At 27.7% G+C, this 18,846-nt stretch overlaps 1 protein-coding gene across 4 annotated transcripts in view; it reads left to right on the top strand.

The window, feature by feature from the left end:
- The first annotated feature begins 929 nt into the window (after positions 1-929).
- LOC129611245 (probable serine/threonine-protein kinase clkA) overlaps positions 930-18,846 on the top strand; it is a 38,455-nt gene continuing 20,538 nt past the window's right edge. For 3 of the 4 annotated variants that reach the window (XM_055524293.1, XM_055524295.1, XM_055524296.1), the window contains exon 1: positions 15,952-16,059. In XM_055524293.1, coding sequence (XP_055380268.1) covers positions 16,036-16,059 — 24 coding nt within the window. In that variant the 5' untranslated portion in view covers positions 15,952-16,035. Of the gene's footprint in view, positions 1,184-15,951; positions 16,060-18,846 lie in introns of those variants that run through there. The other variant, XM_055524294.1, reaches the window with a different exon arrangement.

Raw genomic sequence — 18,846 nt, forward strand, 5'->3', positions numbered from 1 at the left:
TTTTTTTTGTAAATGCCAGTTTATAGAACATAATTGCGTTAAAATAATTTTTCTAATGAGGAAACCACAAAAGAAAAGGGACAAAAACGAAGAAGAAAATTGTTAAATTTAATACTTTGCGTGGTAGCCCGTAGATTTGGAACAGCCCAAAGTCATCGTTTCATAGAAGTAGTTAATTATATCCGAATAAATCCATATCAATTTAATTCGAAATTTTGGACAATTCTTCTATTATATGTTTTATAAGGTCATTTTTGGATAAAAAAAATTATTTGATTTTATTTTTAGTTTAGCATTAATTTCATATCTATCGCATCAAAACAATTCGCGTTACACGTGAAAATATTAGGCGCTATTATGTACTATTTATTTAGCAAGGTGAGACAATCGAATTTAAGTTAGATTTTATAAATTGTATTATGTTGAATACGCTTTCTAAATAACATTAATAGACTAGACATGCATATAAGTATGTTGTATGTATAAATATAACTAAAAAGTCGATGTTTTTTGTGTAAGGCGTTATTACCGATTGGTTTGGAAAAATAATATTAGCATAACAGTTAAAAAAAAAAAATATAAACACTAGTAATCTAAAAAATTTTTAAATATTTTAGAATGTTGAAAATCATATCCTAAGGATATTGCGCAATTAATTGAAGTAGTAATAAAAAATAAACGTTTTTTTAAATAAAGCGTTTTTTTTTTGTTAAGAATTTTTATTTTTTAATTTTATTTCTATACATATTTTCAGATTTTTTTCAAATAAAAATTAAATAAAAAAGATAATTTGTTAAGTCTATATTGTAAAAAAATATATTATTGTGAAAATATTATATTGAAACTATTCTCAAATATTGTATTTGTACTAAAAGCTCTCTTAGAGCTCTTTCAATATTTTGCATAAACAAATTGTATATGATTGCCGATATATAAAGTTTAAAGAAAAATAGTAGATATTTCAATTAAGACTTATGAAAATGTATTGTTAAAATTACATATATTATAGAAAGATAAAAAACAATGAAAATGAAATGATTAAATTTCAAAATGTTAAAGTTCATATATTTTTGTTTATTTTTACCTTCATGGTGAATGTGGTGACGCATAATTTCATATCCTAAATAAATGGAGCATAGTTTATTAAGTTGGTTTCTATTATTTGCATAAAATTTTTCTAATGGTAAGTAAATGTGCTTTTATCATGAGCCTTAAAGCTTATCTCTTTTAAATCTTATTAGATCTTGTTCATAATCAAAAATCAGCAAAATTTCTGTTATTTCCAAATTTTGCTAAAAAATTTTTCATTTCAAATTCGATTTAAGCATATAATAAATATTTATTTTTTTAATTTGTGATTTGAGTGTTTAATTTTCTAAAAAACTTGTGCTCTCTTTGCTTATGGTATTATAATATATATATAATATACTATACCCATATAAGGTAATATTTTAAATAATAAAATAAGTATATAAAAATTAACATATTATTAATAAAGAAATTCTTATATATTAAATATATTGCCCATATAAACATTTCTATTGGTTTTTGTAAATAGTAACCCATTTGTCATAGGTTATCATTTGTGTTAAATCAAAGACATTATAATTACTGTACTTTTAAAGTTTTTGGTTAAATGTAAACACTACATCATTTACAAAATAAAAAACTTTTGAAGTTTTTAGGCAACTGTGCCGTACCGCTTTAAAGACGGCGATCTTGGTTGTTTAATAAACTGTTGCCATACAATATACATTGCAATTGGACAATATACATCGCGGTCGGTTACGTGCTGATCACATCAGATTTTTTTTCGATGCGCTACAAGAAGAGCTAAAAGTTAAACCCATGTAACATTTCTCATAAGTTTGCCAGTAAAACATGTTGTTGCTACTGTATTTTAATTATGGATTTTATTATGCATACAAACTGAAAAAAGACATATATCTAAAGTGGTTATAAAACATTTCTAAGGTCATATTTCCGCTGTGTAAATAAAATATTTCACAACCCGTAATATTCTTACTCAAAGTAGAAATAATTTGTGTCTTCACATAACGTAAACATATGTCAATGCTTATTATAGTCAAACGCGCTAAAATTATTTCAATTATATACATAGATAAAATAACTCTAACAGGGATAATATATAACAATTTCGTAGATAATACATTTTTGATATATGAATGTTGTAATAAAGATATATAAATAGCTTTTTTGATAATAGCCCTTTTTTGTTTTTCAAAATAAAATGTAGCTGAATAAAAAATATTTTGATGGACACTAGTTGATCGGTATTCAAATAAAAACATTACCAAATAAAAAAAATTATTTATAATATGACTGTAAATATTTCTCACAATACAAAATATATACATACATATACAAAATTATTGTAACCCATTCAGAATTTTTTTTAATTTAACTAGATAATTTATTTTTATAAACGACTCAAAAGTATAACTAATTTGAAAACATTTTATTTCTTAAAATAGCTTTTTTAATTATATTCAAAATAAAAATAAACCGGTAGGAAATACATTTATTTGAAAATTAGCTATAAAGTGTGTTGATCGTGATTTTAGTAATAGGTTCACTTTTTGTAACAATACTTGAAAATTTCTTAAGACGTTATGAACAAATTGAAATTTTTCGCGAAAAGAGACTTAAATACGCAATAAAGAACAATTTTTAGATAAGATCTTCTCTAATAATTAAAAACAATACAAATGTTTTACGTGAAAAAGTAATTCCGTATATATGTATGTATGTGCATGTAATTCAATTTTCATTTTGCTGCTTTTTTTAATTGTTTCCTTTTTTTGAGAAAAAATTTTTATACTTTTTTAATCTACGCAAAAAAATGTATTTTTAGTCAAAGTAATTTCTAAAATTTAATTAATATTTAATTGTAAGTATACGAATAGATGTTTTAAACAAAACGTTTGTGCAGGGTGTTTCGTGTAGTCGTACTTTGATATATACTACCGTGAGATCTTCGTTAGTAAGGAAAAAAATGTTTTACTTTGCTAGCAAAATTAAAATGTTATAAATTTTATAACTAATGTTATCTTAGTATTGACACCGTTGTTAGATTAAACTTTTAATTATATCAGTTAAGTAATTTATGTATATTTTCTTATGAAAAGGCATTTGCGGTTACTTCCGCTTTGAGAAATGTTTTATAAAATTTATAAACGCCAAAATGTCTGAGACTTTGAATTTTAGAGTAAAAAAAGCTGTGGTACTTTAAAACTAACTGAAATCGAAAATTGTTATTGTTTTCTCTTTGCATTTAAATTTAAATTTTTCACTGCAATTTAAATTTTAACTTTTTAATAATTATTTGCATTTTCTAATAATTTCAAAGACGACCATCAAAACGAGAATTTTGGTAAAAATTTTATTTATGCACCCTTTCGTAAATGGATTTGTTGGAATTTTAGTTTCCCTAAGGGAGCATTGACAAAAATTTGAATAAATATAATTCAAGTAAGTTATCTGAAGGCTACTTTTGGTCTCGAAGCTGCTTTATATAACTCCAGAAATGTTTTAACTGCGAAACATAGTTTATGAATATCGTCATTTGATGTAAATATAATCCCTACTATTTGGGCTCAAAGGCCTAAGGATTTGTGATTAAACAATAACAACATATGCAGAGTTCTAAATACCGTATAAATATCGTGTAACATTAATAGAATGTGTACATCGAGAAATATATTTAAAATACATTTTATTAATTTCCGAGCTAATTATTGAATTAAAATTTTCTTTCTATTTCTATTTTTCCTATTTAATATTTTTTACTCTTAACTTTATATTTTGAAGTTCCAAACCAAAATATGTATTTTAATTTCATTCCTGTAGTTATTTTAAGTAGTTATTTAAAAAATATTGAAATAATTTTTAATACATATTTCCAATAAAATTTTAAATGTTTAAATTTGCACACACATATGCGCTGTGTTACATTCATTACTACGTTTATACATAAATATGTAGCTATCTCAATTTAAAACATGTGTAAGTTAATGACATTCTTTGATAAGTTACTGTCAAAAAATTATATTATTTATTTCTATATAATTGTAGGTCTGTCTGGTATAAAACTTGAAAAAGCTTTAAAAAGAGCAGACAGTGACGATACTTCTCGAAAAGGACAAAAATTTAAAAAAAAAAACAAAAGGAAAAGTTGAAAACTATTAAAATCTTTATAAATCACAAATTAGCGTTAATTCAAAATATTTTTCAAACATAAACAGTACATATGTACATATATAAAGAAGAACACATGTTTTAACAGCTAAAAAGTTTTTAAACTACTAAATTTTAGTGGTTTTATTAGATTTAAACATTGATAGTCATTTTCTCTTATTTTGTCTCAACAAGTACAACAACTGGATGCATTGCATACTAATACTCTAACGTGTGTCTCGTCACTCTTCTATGAATAAAAAAGTCGATCAAAATGTAAAAAGTTTGTTTGAATTCTTTGTGCTTTGCACGCATTAAGTTTTAAATTATGTAGCGGTTCTTCGATTTTGAAGATTTTTTACTTATAAAATTTTGACTACCTTTGAGTTTTTCTTTTTGTAAAATAATATGTACATACAAATATATGTGAGCATGGAAAAAGATTACATTCATCCCTCGCTTTACGGAACTAATATGTTCCGGAAACGTTGTTCTTAAATTGAAATTCCATAAATCGAATCTTTTTTCTTACATTACGTTACAACCACATAATTTTTTTGCGTAAACTTATATATGTATGTAGGTACATACTGTCTTCTATATTTCTTTTAATTTGTAAAAAATATAGTAGGATTTTGTTATTATTACAACATTAGATAACAAGAATCAAAAAGAAACTTTAATTTTTGGAAAAAAAAGTAATTACACAATCACAATAGTTTTTATATATCTAGATATATATACATATGTATGTATGTTTAAGCAAAAAAATTCCTAGAAATAATTTTTTTTTAATTTGCATTTTAAAAACTTTCCATAAATCAAAGTTTTTTTTCTGTAAAAATAGACTTTTGTTTAATTTTTGAATTCCGTAAAACCGAAATTCCATATAGAGAGCTTCCGTTAAGCGAGAGATGAGTGTATATTACAAAAATTATCAATTTATATGTACATATGTATTATTGTTGTAAGACATATTGGCATTTATTCATTGGTTGTTGTTTACAAAAATGTCTAATAAAAATAATTAAGAAAAATTATTAAATGTAAACCATTTTAAATATTTTTTGCAAAAACTTTTAAGAGATGTTTTTATACGGTTTCAAATTAAAGCAAGCACTAGTAGTAGAAACAAAATTTGTGTTAATTTATGTAACTTTTTGCGCAATAGTTTGTGCTGTGCATAATGTGTATTTTCACTTTTTCGTCTCCCCTTTTAAACAAATATTCAAGGTTATATTTTTATCTTTTCTCATCACTATTCAAACTCCATTAGAAAATAAATCATTTTCTTTAATTAAATTTTTATTGGTATATAATTAACACGCACTAATGATGTATACATACACCCAGCGCAGAAAAAACCCTCGCACGGTACTCTTTTAATAAATTCTTTTAAAATACGGTATTTAAATCAAGTAAACACAAAAATTTGGTTCAAATTTTTTCAAGATATTACATTTTTAACAATTTTAAATAAAATTTAATACGAAAAAAATAAATGCATATCCAGGAATTTAAAATTTTTAAACCCAATGGTCATAATATAGAAAAACATCAAAATTTAAACTTAAAAATCAAGGTTTTAAAATTCATTCATTCACAATATCTTAAGTTTAACTAAAAAATTACACATTATTGTTGAAATTGCAAGTAACCAGTAGATTAATAAAAAAAAAAATATTAATAATAGAAGGTATAACCATGGTAATTAACATTTAGTACTTGGTTGAAAAACCTCTTGCTTTAACGACAGCTTCAACCCTTCGAGCCATTGAAAAATACAAACTTTCAAGGTATTCGACGTTTATTTCCTCATACCAAACCTTCTCAATGATGTTTTTCATCTCTACTAGAGATTGTGGCCATTCAGCTCGGATTTTTTTACCCATCATACTCCAGCAATTCTCAATGGGATTGAGGTCTGGACTGTTTCCAGGCCAAGGAAGTGACGAAATCCCTAAATCAGTCTTGCAGTTTCGAACCTAAAAAAAATAGAAAACCGTAAAATTAATTTAAAATACAAAAATTTTGAAATCACAAGAGAAATTCTCACCGTTTTAGCTCTATGGCATGGCGCAGAATAATCTTGAACAATTACATTTTGAGTATATTCAGAAAGTTGCTCAATTGTTGGAACTACACCTTCGTTGATAATTTTTATGTACTCCTGAGCATTTCCTACACCTTCCAGAAGAATTAGCCTTCCAACACCATACCTTGTAATGGCCCCCAAAACCATTATATAGGGTGAAAACTTCATTGTTGGCAAAACGCAATTTTGTGAATATCGTTCTCCTGTTCTACGCCGAACTGTGAGCGATCCATCAGGTCCAATCAAGTTGAATTTAGACTCGTCAGAAAAAATCACTTTTCCCCAGTCTTCCACAGTCCAGTTTTTATAGGTATTTGCCCATTCCAAACGCTGCGACTTCATTTTCTTCAACAAAAGGGGCTTTTTAGCTGGCTTTCGGGCTTCCATTCCTAACTTATTCAACTCAATTTGCATTGTTCGTATTGAAATTCGCTTTCCAGTTTGCTTTTGAAATATCTTTCTAACTTGGCCCGCATTTAAAAATCGATTTCGAAGTGAAATTCGTTTCAAAAGTCTTTCATCCCTTTCATTAAGAAGCTTCGGCCTTCCACTTCCAGTTTTTCGCTCCAAAGAGCCAGAAATAATATAATTTTTTAAAAAATTTCTTATACTCCATTCGTTTGTCCCTAATTTTATCGCAATTTGTCTATTTGATACACCATTCTCATGTAGCGCTAAGATTTTAGCTTTTTGTTCGAGCGATAACACCATATTTTTAACTTATTTTTTGTATGAAACTTGAACTTCTTATTAAAAACCACATAACTTTAAACGATAAACAAAAAAGTAACTGTTCCTTACATTAAGGGAAGACACAAAAATAAAAAACAAAACTCAATATTTAATTGAGTGAGACCACTTTAGTATGAAAATTAATTAAATACAGAATTTCGAAAAAAAATTAAGTGCGAGGGTTTTTTCTGCGCTGGGTGTATATGTATATACTATGAGCGTAACATATTTATAAAAATATGCGTTATAAAAAATATAAGAACAATCTGAACAATCCACTTCTCATGTTCTCTTTGATTCATTTCATTATAAATAACATCGTATTAAAATAATCAAGTGAAAAATTTGAAGCTTTCAGTTTAGTGGTTAACATTTCTTTTTTACCACTTTTCCAAAAATTTTTTGAAAAAAAGTGCTTATTAGTTTCACTCTGTCCGTCCGTCCGTCCGTCCGTCTGTCCGTGTGTCTGTTTACAAAACTTCTACATTCTTAAAGATAGAAAGCTGAAATTTAATACATGCATAGATCTTTACTAGAAACTTATTTTCGTAGAACAAAATTTTTACCTATCTCCCCCCCTCTAGAAGTTATACCCCCCCAAAGCCACAAAAATGGCCCATTTTAACTATTTGTTGCAATGAAACCATAAGCATTTTTGAAATTTTGCAAACGCAGAAAGGCAGCGGCTGACTTTCTCTAGCGCGGTATACTATAGTTAAACCTTAGAAAAACAAAATGGCTGTTCAAATTTACCGTTATCTAAAGTCCTTTTTTTCCAAATTTTTGATGTCGTTTTTCTCCTATACCCTAGCCTGCAGAAGCTTGAAATTTTAGGAGCTTTTAGACATTAACAAATAGTTTATTTCGTTAGAAGAAAATTTTTTTCCATCTCTACCCCCTCTCAAGTTATCGCCTCTTGAAATTCGTAAAATTTGAATTTTTGACACCTTATATTTCCGAAACCTCAAGCTTTTTCAAATTTCTATAAACGCAAAAAGCTAACGGTAAATTCCATGACATTAAAAAATATAATTACTTTTCTTAACTCACACAATTAACCCTTAAAATCGAGCATTATGTTAACTCTTTATATTAATTTTTATCTATTTCAAAGACTGCATAAATCGTTCATCCTAAATATATGCAATCCTAGAAATAGTTTCGTTTATGAATGAAAATAATTTTAATAGTGTGGTGGATATACATAGATTTTTAAAAGCAGTATTTTCACTTGTTGAAGGGAAAAATGCTACAATACAAACCATTGGTTTGACCCAACTTTATTTAAATGCGTATTTTATAATTCCCTTTTTTTGTTCTACAAATACTCGTATTCGTACAAATTCTTTTCTCTATATTAGAAAAATGCAATTAAAATATTTTCAACTAAAATATTGCTATACCTTAAGTTAGCGATAAAGCTATTTTTACTTTATAAAATCGAAAATATTTATATAAATAAAGCAGGGTCAAACGAAAGGTTTGTAATGTAGTACTTTCCTCTTCAACAAACAAAAATGCTGCTTTTAAAAACAATCTATGTATACCTACTAACTTTTAAAATTACTTTTATTCTTATACGAAACTCTTTAAAGGATTGCATACATTTGGCATGTGCAATTTACGCAGTCTTTGAAATAAAGCAAAAATAAATTTAAAGTGATGTTAACATAATTCTCGTTAACATAAATTTTAAAGGTCAATTTATTTTTATTATTTTATGGCATTGAGTTTAGCTTTCTGCGTTTATAAAAATCTAAAAAAAACCTAGCACGGATATGTAACGAGTCAAAAATTCGAATTTTACAAATTTCGTGGGGCGAAAACGTGGGAGGGGCTGCGGAGTTGGGAAAAAATTTGTTCTAATGGAATGAACTATTTATTAGTGCCTAAAAGTTATTAAAATTTCAAACTTTCACAACCTATGGTCTAGAAAAAAACGACATCAAAAATTTGGAAAAAGGATTTTAGATAACGGTAAATTTTAATGGTCATTTTGTTTTTTTGAAGTTCAAACAAAGTATGCCGCGGTCGAAGAAACCAGTCACTATAATTCTGTGTTTCCTAAATTTGAAAAATGCTTATAGTTGTACTGCAATAAAAGCCGATCGACGAAGGACGGACAGACAGACAGAGTGAAGCTAATAAGCAATTTTCTTCAAAAATTTTTTGGAAAAGTGAATAAAATATTTTTTTTTGCTGTGCGGAGGGTCAAAATCTCGAAGACACTGCTAGACGAAAGAGCAGTAGTGTGGGTCTCTAACCCATTAAAAACATCCACAACATTTAATCAATAAAACTAGTCGAAAACGATTCACCGTTAAATTTTGGCCTTTAAAAATTTCATTAGTTTTTGATCTGTCACAACGTCGTACTAGGTACTTGATTGTCAACCAGACGAGCCGATTGGCTGCATGCTTTTTACTTTCGTCTTTGATACTAGGGATCCTGAGATCTCTGTGTATATCATCATTACGGACATACAAGGGAGTGTTGACGATGTCTCGTAGTATGTTATTTTGAAATATCTGAATACATTGAATGTGAGTCCGCGCAGCGCAGCCCACATTTGAAAACCGTAAGCCCAGACTGGCTTAATATTTGATTATATATCAAAACTTTGTAGCATGCTGAAAATGATGAACGCCTTTCAAGAAGCCATTTGAATTCTCTATATTTTCTCTATATGTATCCCGGACCCAATATCTCTAAGCGAAGAATATTCCTCTTTTTGTTTAATTCGAAATACCCTATCAGTAAAGTACGATTCAATTAGTTAAACATACTGCTTCGGCAGTAATTGTTTGAGTTTATTTTTTAACTCAAACCTTATCAAAAACTATTAAAAATAAAAATGAAACTTGGGCAACGGAATTGGTTTGCTGATCATTTGGCTGAAATATTTATGTCACATGCCAATCAAGAAATGTTGGAGAGTCAGGAAACAAGTTTCATTGACCGAGACGTAGCTATTCCAATTATCAGTGAAAGAGAGGTTGTTGCGGAGATCAGGTCTCTTTGATCTAATCGCATGCCGTCAAATTCTGGATGTATCTTGAAATCGAATTCTGTTTATGTTTCTGGAAACTACATTTAATTTGTTTTATCATTAGTAATTATCGTTGTAATTTGTTTTATTATTAGGATTGAGCGTTTGTTGCCATTTCTAGGTCTTCTGCTTATTTGTATTTTTTCCAATATATGCGGAGGAAAATTGACACCCTCTCTTTTGGTGGTATTAATTCTCGAACTATTCCAAGCGGCATTCTGGATAATCTTTGCAAGCTTCTCTGTCACCTCGTCTAACTGTTGTATAGTAGTTATTTTGATCCTTAAATTCGAACATTTTGCAGCAGTGCTTCTTGCTTTGGTAACTTCCATTCCACAGTAAGATGTTCGCATGCACACTTCTCACAGCTCGGTTCTCTTTGACAAAATTTTTATGTATACTCGAACATTTGACATCTTTTGAACTGAGTAATTGTTTTTTCCTTTCGCATCAACCTTAACTTTCACACGGTTTCTATTTCTGCTCGAAAGTTTTGCCACTTCGTTGAGTTATTTGACAATGTAGGTTTTGCTTTTTTCTTTACAAAATTTTCTTCTAACTTGAATATAACTGTTATATTTTATTTGTGTTTGTATTCGTATCAGAACGGTTGATTTGGCCTATTTCATAGATTCTCTTTATGTTCTCCTCATTACAGAAGCTCAGCATAAACAATGGTAAAGCAACCATGACATTCTTACTGTTTTCCTTTATCTTTTTAACACTAAACATACCATAACGGTTCAAATGACCCATTTTGAACTTTTGTATTGCAAATGCACGTATAATTTTATTGCGTTTGCACATTTGACTTCGTGACTTTTTCTAAGTAATTAATGTACAGTTATAACAATTTTTTTTTGTTTGTTTTGTTTATTCTAAGTAATTCTTGTTGTATACCGATATCTACCACAACGGGTCATTTGACCCGCTATGGTAGAAATAGGTATATATTAAGTCTTGGTATGATTAGTGTTATCTGTATTTACTACGTCTAGAATTTTATAATTCTTAGATCGTAAGTCATTTTTTATATCCTTCGTCTTGCACGTAGGATGAAGATTTCTTACCATAACTTTGATTGTTCTGGTTTGCTTATTTTCATATGTTGGCCATTCCAACCGTGATTCATTCAGGATCCTTGTATAATTCCTGTAACCTAATTTCGTATCTACAATAAGCTTTAATTGCTTATTGTTCATCATCCTGACTTTGTAGTTCGCATTTTTATTTTTTTATAAGGCATCTATTTGATTGTAATCAACCACATTACTTATGATTACAGGAGGTAGTTTGAAATTCCTTACAGCATCATTGTCACCCGAATGATGAGGAGGACCCGAACCTTCCAAACTTTTCGTTGGTTGACCTACTTCCGGTGATGCTTCTGCTTTTCACTTTTTGCTGGAACTCTTTTGGTTAAGATTCTAATCCGTTCCTCGCATAAGTTCTTCCTCATCTGTTGAGTATGTAACTCTATATTGTTCTTGATGTGTAACCGAATTTTCACTCGGTGTACTATCTTTTGGCATAGTGCTCCTATTTGGCAAAGTGCCACCATACGTTTCCATTTTAAATTTTTTCGTTTTCTGTCCTTAACTAGAAAACCTAACTTTTTATGGCCAAGCAGAGAGACTCTAATTCTAATATTCTTTTATGTATTATCAGCACCTTGATCTACATTTCCTTTATCTTGAGCTTTGGTTATACTCGAATCTTTTGGGTTTAGTGGACTCGGTGTGTCCGATCGTATACCTTCCACAGTTGAATTTTCCTTCCATTAGATGCAATAAATGGCTCTCCCCAGAATTCGTAGAGCCGACCTCCGAAGAGGATGGATTTTCCAATATAATCCAGATTACAACCTGGGGTACTTAATCCTTTTGTTTTTTCCACTGCATTTCGATGAATCTGCATTTTATACTTCCTGCCAGGATTTAAAAACTGCCGTCCCTCAGTAGCAGACGCAGACCAGGGAGCCGCCTATTCTAGGTCAAACGCTTCTGAATTTACCGCCCACACTTTTCCTAACCAACGGATACCCAGTTAGTGCGCCAGGTACTCGCATCCACCCGCTCTCGTCAGCCACCTACTCATGTTACCTACCTTCTGGTAGGCGAGAGTCGGATTTGCTGGCATAGCTTATGGTTAACTCGGAGGGCATTTCCCAGCTTTTCCAGTATCACACCTTAAGAATGTGAACTTACTGCGACCCATACCAACCTTTGTCTCGTAGAAAACATGTAAGAAACTATTTAAAATTTTGTATACTCATATTATGCCCTTCATCGTCGGCGAAACTGTAATATCATCACGTAACTAATATGTTACAATTTGTATGTTACTATATTTGTATTTGATTTCTAGTACTTAAAACAATGAACGAACGATTGTTTTGTGGAAATCTAAATTAAACATTCATTAAGAAATGAATTTTCATTTAAATTTTTTTTTTAAATTTATTATTCATCATGCTTCACTAAATATGTCTATATTTATATATGGCAAGAGAAAATTTATATAATGACACTAAAACTCCAAAAGTTTTTAGTGAAAGAACACCTTGATATTTATTATTTATAGGTAAAATATGTATGTATACTAACTTTTGATGAATGGTCATATCTGTAATTCTTAATTGATTAATTAATATAATACATATACATATAAACATAATGTTAAGAGATGCTAGTGAATTATTTTTCAAAGAAATAATTGCTTGCTAAAACTGAAAAAAATTATAAGTTTAGCTGGCATTTTATACTAAAATCATATCTATTATAAACCTTTAATCTATATTTTAATTTATATTTGTAATGGTCCGTGTTTCATTTGCTTTTATTTCAAATTATCGATTAAGTAGTATTTTTATTAAAAAATTTAACAAAAACACGTTCAAATATAAAACTTCTAATAATATGTTGTAGAAAAAAATATGTAATATAATGTAACCACCCCATATTACTAAATAATAAATAAAGTTGTATCAAACTAATTATTTGTAATGTAGCACTTTTTCCTTCGACAAGTGGAAATACTTCTTTTAACAACAATTTAGCTATGTACTACATTATTAAAATTATTTTCATTCATTTACAAAATATATTTCAAAGATTACATATGTACCTTTAGAATGAGCAATGTACGCAATCTTTAAAATAGAAAAACAAAAAAAAATTAAAATTAGTATAATGCTCTAATGAAAGGGTTAAATGCGTGGGTTAAGAAAAATAATTATAATTAATTTAACTTATCTACATTATAGAAATTTGGAAAAGCTTTTCTGAAACAGAGAAATAAATTTCGCGGAGGTGGAAAAATTTTTCTTCCAACGACTATTTATTAGCCTCTAGAAGCACTATTTATTAGTGTCTAAAATTTTAGACTCCTACAACCTAAGGTCTAAGGTTTTTTAAAGTAGTAAAGATAACTATGTACGTATGAAATTTCAGCGTTCTATCTTCAAGAGCGTAGAAGATTTGTAAATATGCCCCGGAAGGACAGGGTGAAACTAAAAAGCACTTTTTTTCAAATTTTTTTTGGAAAAGTGCTAAAAATTATAAATATATATACATAAAAGTATAAACACATAAATACATATATTTATTATTTGACTTAAAGCGAGAAATTGAAATAAAATTCTACAAATAAATTATTTTGTTACCTCAATTTTCTCTAATTATAATTGATGACTTTTACCGTAATAATAAATTTCAAAGGTGAATGGATGGCAGTGTACACAAGTTTTAATTTTGTGTACTGTTTATACTTAAATTAAAATTAGATTTTTTTGCTAACTCCATTTTTTGAAACACATATAAAAAAAATATTTATATACTCTATTAAATTTTTAAATTATAAGTCTGCGTTCCTTTTTGCCTTTCTACAATAACTGTTTTTTCAGTTTGTTACAGACCACAATATTGAATATATGGATAGAATTTATAAATGTGTTGAAAGCTATAAGTTTAATTATGATTCAAATATTATAAAGCATACGAGTATATGTACAAGAATAAAGCTTATAATAACTTAAGTTAATACTTTTCTATAACGCTATAAATTAAAGATAATATAAAAAGCAACCAATCATTATATTTACATTAACCTTTGGTATAAAAACTTCTAATGAAATGTGTTTCGTCATTTTATTGCAAACAATCGGGTTTTCGCAGGAAAATGTTTAGTTTTGTGAAAGATGTTCATACGAAAAAAATTTGATGTTAGCCGGACTTTATCTTAAAGAACATGTTTGGTAAATCACAATTTTAAATCCAATTGATTTAATCTTAACACTTGCTGATAGACAAAGCGGGTGAAAAAAATATTATTAAGTACTTATTTTGAGTTTTAAGAAAATTTATAGACTATAAAAAGTAAGAAAGTTCTAAAAAAATATAAAATTTAAATTTAAAACTGCTCTAGTAATCCGGGTTTAACTTTTCTTAAAATTTGTTAATTCTTGCACTTGTTAAGCAAATTTGAAACATAATGTCAGTCCTTAGGAAAGGCACGATTGCTTAAATCTAATCAAAAGTTGATCAATCATATTAATCAGGTGATCATCACATTTACAAGTGAAATTCATTAGAAAAAAGTCTGAGTTTTAATGAAACTCAGTTAAAAAAAAGTTTTAAAAAAAAATTGTATTTTTGTATGAAAGAGTGTGTCCCCACTAAAAAATCTAAATATAAAATTTACTAGGGAAACAAAACCCTCTTATTATTCGTTAAAAATATTAACATTGTTTTTCATATTTCCCATCGTTGTAATAATTTCCATCATCAAATTTATAAAAAACATCATCGCCGTAAATCATAATATTCAGAATAATCACGATAAAACAACATAACTTTAATTACCACATACAAACATTCAACCATAGTGATGATTAAGTATCTTCCGATTTTCATTTTTTTTTTCTTGATTTCTATTTTCGCTTTTAGCATTTAAAAAAAAAATAAAAAAAGTGCGTGTTAAGATTAATTCTGTCCGTTGTTTTGCGAATCACTAGCAGAAAATTGTTAGCTACCTTCACCCTCCCCAAAAGTAGTCCCTTAAGTTCCAATAGTATCTTTTTAGCCCCTCAAAGCTCTAAAAATAATTACCTTGATAGTTTATTATATCAAGAGCACCAATATTTTTTAAATTCTGCAATCGCATAAAAAAACGACTTTAATCTTCCATCACTAAAAGGCATTGTTAAAAGCTATAATGACAAAATCGACGTTGAAATTACCTCAAATATGTTTGATTATTTTTATAGTTTTTCTCTTCGACGGTCTTCAAATAACTAAAATTTCCAAATGTCTTGTCGTCAAAAAATATAATTGATATTGTTCATCGAAAAGTGCTACTTCACAAGCCACTAGCTTAAAAAAAAAATATTTTATTTTGCGCGCAGCTTTTCATGGTGCATGGTCACTTTTAAAAATTCTGTTGAAGTCATGGTTCAAGCCGCACGTCATTTTACTAAAGTATTAGTGTATAAGTTTTGTTAACATTGTTCTTTTTTCGGTAAAATCAGCTTTACCACATATTAATTTGTTGTTATTATTACAGTTTTTTTTTTTATTATTATTTTTCTGACATTTTTAAAATTTAACACAAAGAACAAGAGAATCGCGCGAGACATGCCGGAGTCATTTATAAATTAAACTGAAGGTGAGCGTACATAGTTCAGTATATTAAATGATTGCGAACTTAAATGTCGTTGAAAAAATTTTTTAATGGGTTAGAATCGCGAATCAAACTATTTGTTTTATGAAAATATAATTATTTATAAACCTATAAATTTTAAGATTTGGAACTTTACAGAACTACATTATAAAAAAATTAAAAAATCAAATTTTTGAGAGACAAAAAGAAATGAGAATATTATTAACAAAATATTATAAATAAAGTCGAACATCAAATTAATTTTTGCTTTTACATAGTGACAAAAACTTAAAAAAAAGTGACAATGACTAAAATAATTTTACTAAAGGTATGTAAAAAACTTAAATAATTTTTAAATATAGATGAATTTATTAATATATTCAAAGATAAATATCCACATATGTACATGCTATGTACTTGTAAGCAAATATATACTCGTAACTAATAAAGCAGATTTTATAATAATAATTGCAATTACATAAGAAATATTTCTATAAATAAAAAAAGAATTAAGAAAAGAAAATTTTAAAAAATCTGCTTATTATAATAAGCCACAATGTGCCAGGATTTGTGATACTAAAATTTAGTTTATTCTATAAAAATGTTGTGTTTGGAAGTTAAAACAAAGAAAACAAATTAAGTTTCTACACTCATTAATTAGTTAAAGAAATCATTGATTTGTTTGTTGTAAATTCATTTTTATTTTTTATCTTTGGATGTTATTTTCGTAAAAATGTACGATAAAGAATAGGAACCGGATAAAATGACGAACAATTTTGTTATTTTAATTTTATTTAAAATTGGCCCATATTTAATGTGAAATCCTTATGCGCTTATATATGAACATATTTAGTATATCTGCGTAGATCTTGCGAATTTTGATTTAATAAAGTATAACCAGTAAATTGAAAAACTGGTCCATAAATTAAAACTGTATTTTAATTATACTACTTGTACGAGTATAGACTCGATTGCAAATTTTGTTGTTTAAAATTTTAATTTTTTTAAAGAAAAATATAATTCAAATTTTTTTTTAAATTTTACAATGATATGAAATAAAGTTGGGTTAAATCAATTGTTTTATTGTAGCACTTTTCTCTCCAACAAGTGAAAATATTGCTTTTAAAAACAATCTATGTATAACTTATACATAATTAAAATTATTTTCATTCATGTACAAAACTATTTCTATGATTGCATATAATTAGGATGAACGAAATAAAGCAAAAATAAATTTAAAGAAGGATTAACATAATGCTCGATTTTAAGGGTTAATTGTGTGAGTTAAGAAAAATAATTATGTTTCTTATTGGCATTAAAAATTTGGAGAAAACGAACTTTAGATAACGGTAAATTTTAACGGCAATTTTGTATTTTTAGAGTGCAGAAATTGTATGTTGCAATAGAGGAAACCAGCCACTATTTTGCTGTTTCTAAAACTTTAAAAAATGCTTATGATTTCACTGCAGTAAATAGTTAAAAAATGACATTTTTAGGGTTTTAGGGGGTATAACTTTTAGAAGGGGGGAGATAGGGGAAAATTTTGTTCCATGGAAATAAGTTTCTAGTAAAGATCTATGTGTGTATTACATTTCAGCTTTCTATCTTCAAGGGTGTAGAAGTTTGTAAACATGACAACTGAATAATTCGTGCTTCGAAATAAGTAAAAAGATGTGCAATTATAATTGTACAAAATTTTACAGGATGTTTAGCATAAGGTGCCAAATAATTTTAGGAATGATACTTTGAACAATTTCCAGCAAAAAATTGTATTGGGGGTGCAGATATTCTCGTTTTCGAGCTAAAGACTGTTGAAAAAAAAGGTACCAGATTCTTCCTGCATACAAATAAATGCTTATAGCTTCGGAACTATACAACAGAGTTATCATTAGAAGATTGTTTTGCAGGCGATAGATTTTTCTTCATTTTTGGTCGTATAACTAATAATTTGAGCCATTGTTTTTGAGATACAGCTCGTCAAAGTAAGAATTTTTGTTTCTTTTTTTAATTTTTTTTACAAAACTCGAAATTTCTCCAAAAATTTTTATTATTTTTTTCTTTTTCGATACACGTTTACAGGTTAAGTTTTGATATGAGATCTAAAACTTAACCTATATAACATTTTCCTCTATCTTTCGTAGGTTTTCCCGTAAAACGTGTTAAATGTACTCGAAAATATGCGAAAAATGCATTTTTCATACATTTTTCTTGCAAACAACATTCATAAATATTTTTTTAGTTTTACTATGTATAATTTGGAATTTTTGCACCACCACCCATACAATTTTTTGCTGCAAATTGAGCAACGAATCATACGTGAAATTATTCGACACCTTATGCCACTTTTGAAGAGAGTAAATCGCGCATGTTAGTTATGTTAAAGCACTTCTAAGCCAACTTTGATTCATTATTTGGAAATCATTAATAAGAAATTAAAACAGAATTAAATTATTCTGTTTTAATTTCTTACCTCTTTTAATCTCGGAATAAAAAGTGTTAAGTATTTTAAAAAAGTTTTTTGGGATTATGTGGATAAAAAAAAACAAAACAAATTTTCAAAACTTCTAATGCTTCATTTCGTCCATTATATGCACAGATACTTATTTCTGTCATTTGTGAACAAAAATGAAAAAATGATGTGTTGGTTATAACTTCCAAATTGAAACTTTTTTTAATTGGAAAAATAAAAGAAACTTACATGCTAAATATGTTCACGCAAAAATGTTGTAGTAACATTGCTATTTCAAAAATGTGTTTAGTAACCTTAAGCACAATTTTCTACTTGGGCTAGAACCATACTCTTACACCTTTAAATTTTAGTACACCTGCAGGCTTTAATAGAACAAATACAAATACAAAAAAACTTTTGTTGTAAGTTGTTCGAAAGTCTATCAAATATTGTACTGATTTGTACTTCTAGAAGCTAAGTTTCTGTTACATTATCTGAAAGAGATTAACATTACCAAACTATCGTAAAACTTTTGATATTTTTTAACTTAAATTTACAAAAAAATAAAAGTTTGAAATTTATTAAAAAATAAAAGTTTTAACTAAATCACAAAAGCGATTACTATCACAAAACATTACGTTTTTTACAATGTTTTCATAACAAAAT

The sequence above is a fragment of the Condylostylus longicornis genome, unplaced genomic scaffold (assembly GCF_029603195.1).
Source record: "Condylostylus longicornis isolate FDR11 unplaced genomic scaffold, ASM2960319v2 ptg000048l, whole genome shotgun sequence".
In the NCBI taxonomy this organism is placed as follows: domain Eukaryota; kingdom Metazoa; phylum Arthropoda; class Insecta; order Diptera; family Dolichopodidae; genus Condylostylus; species Condylostylus longicornis.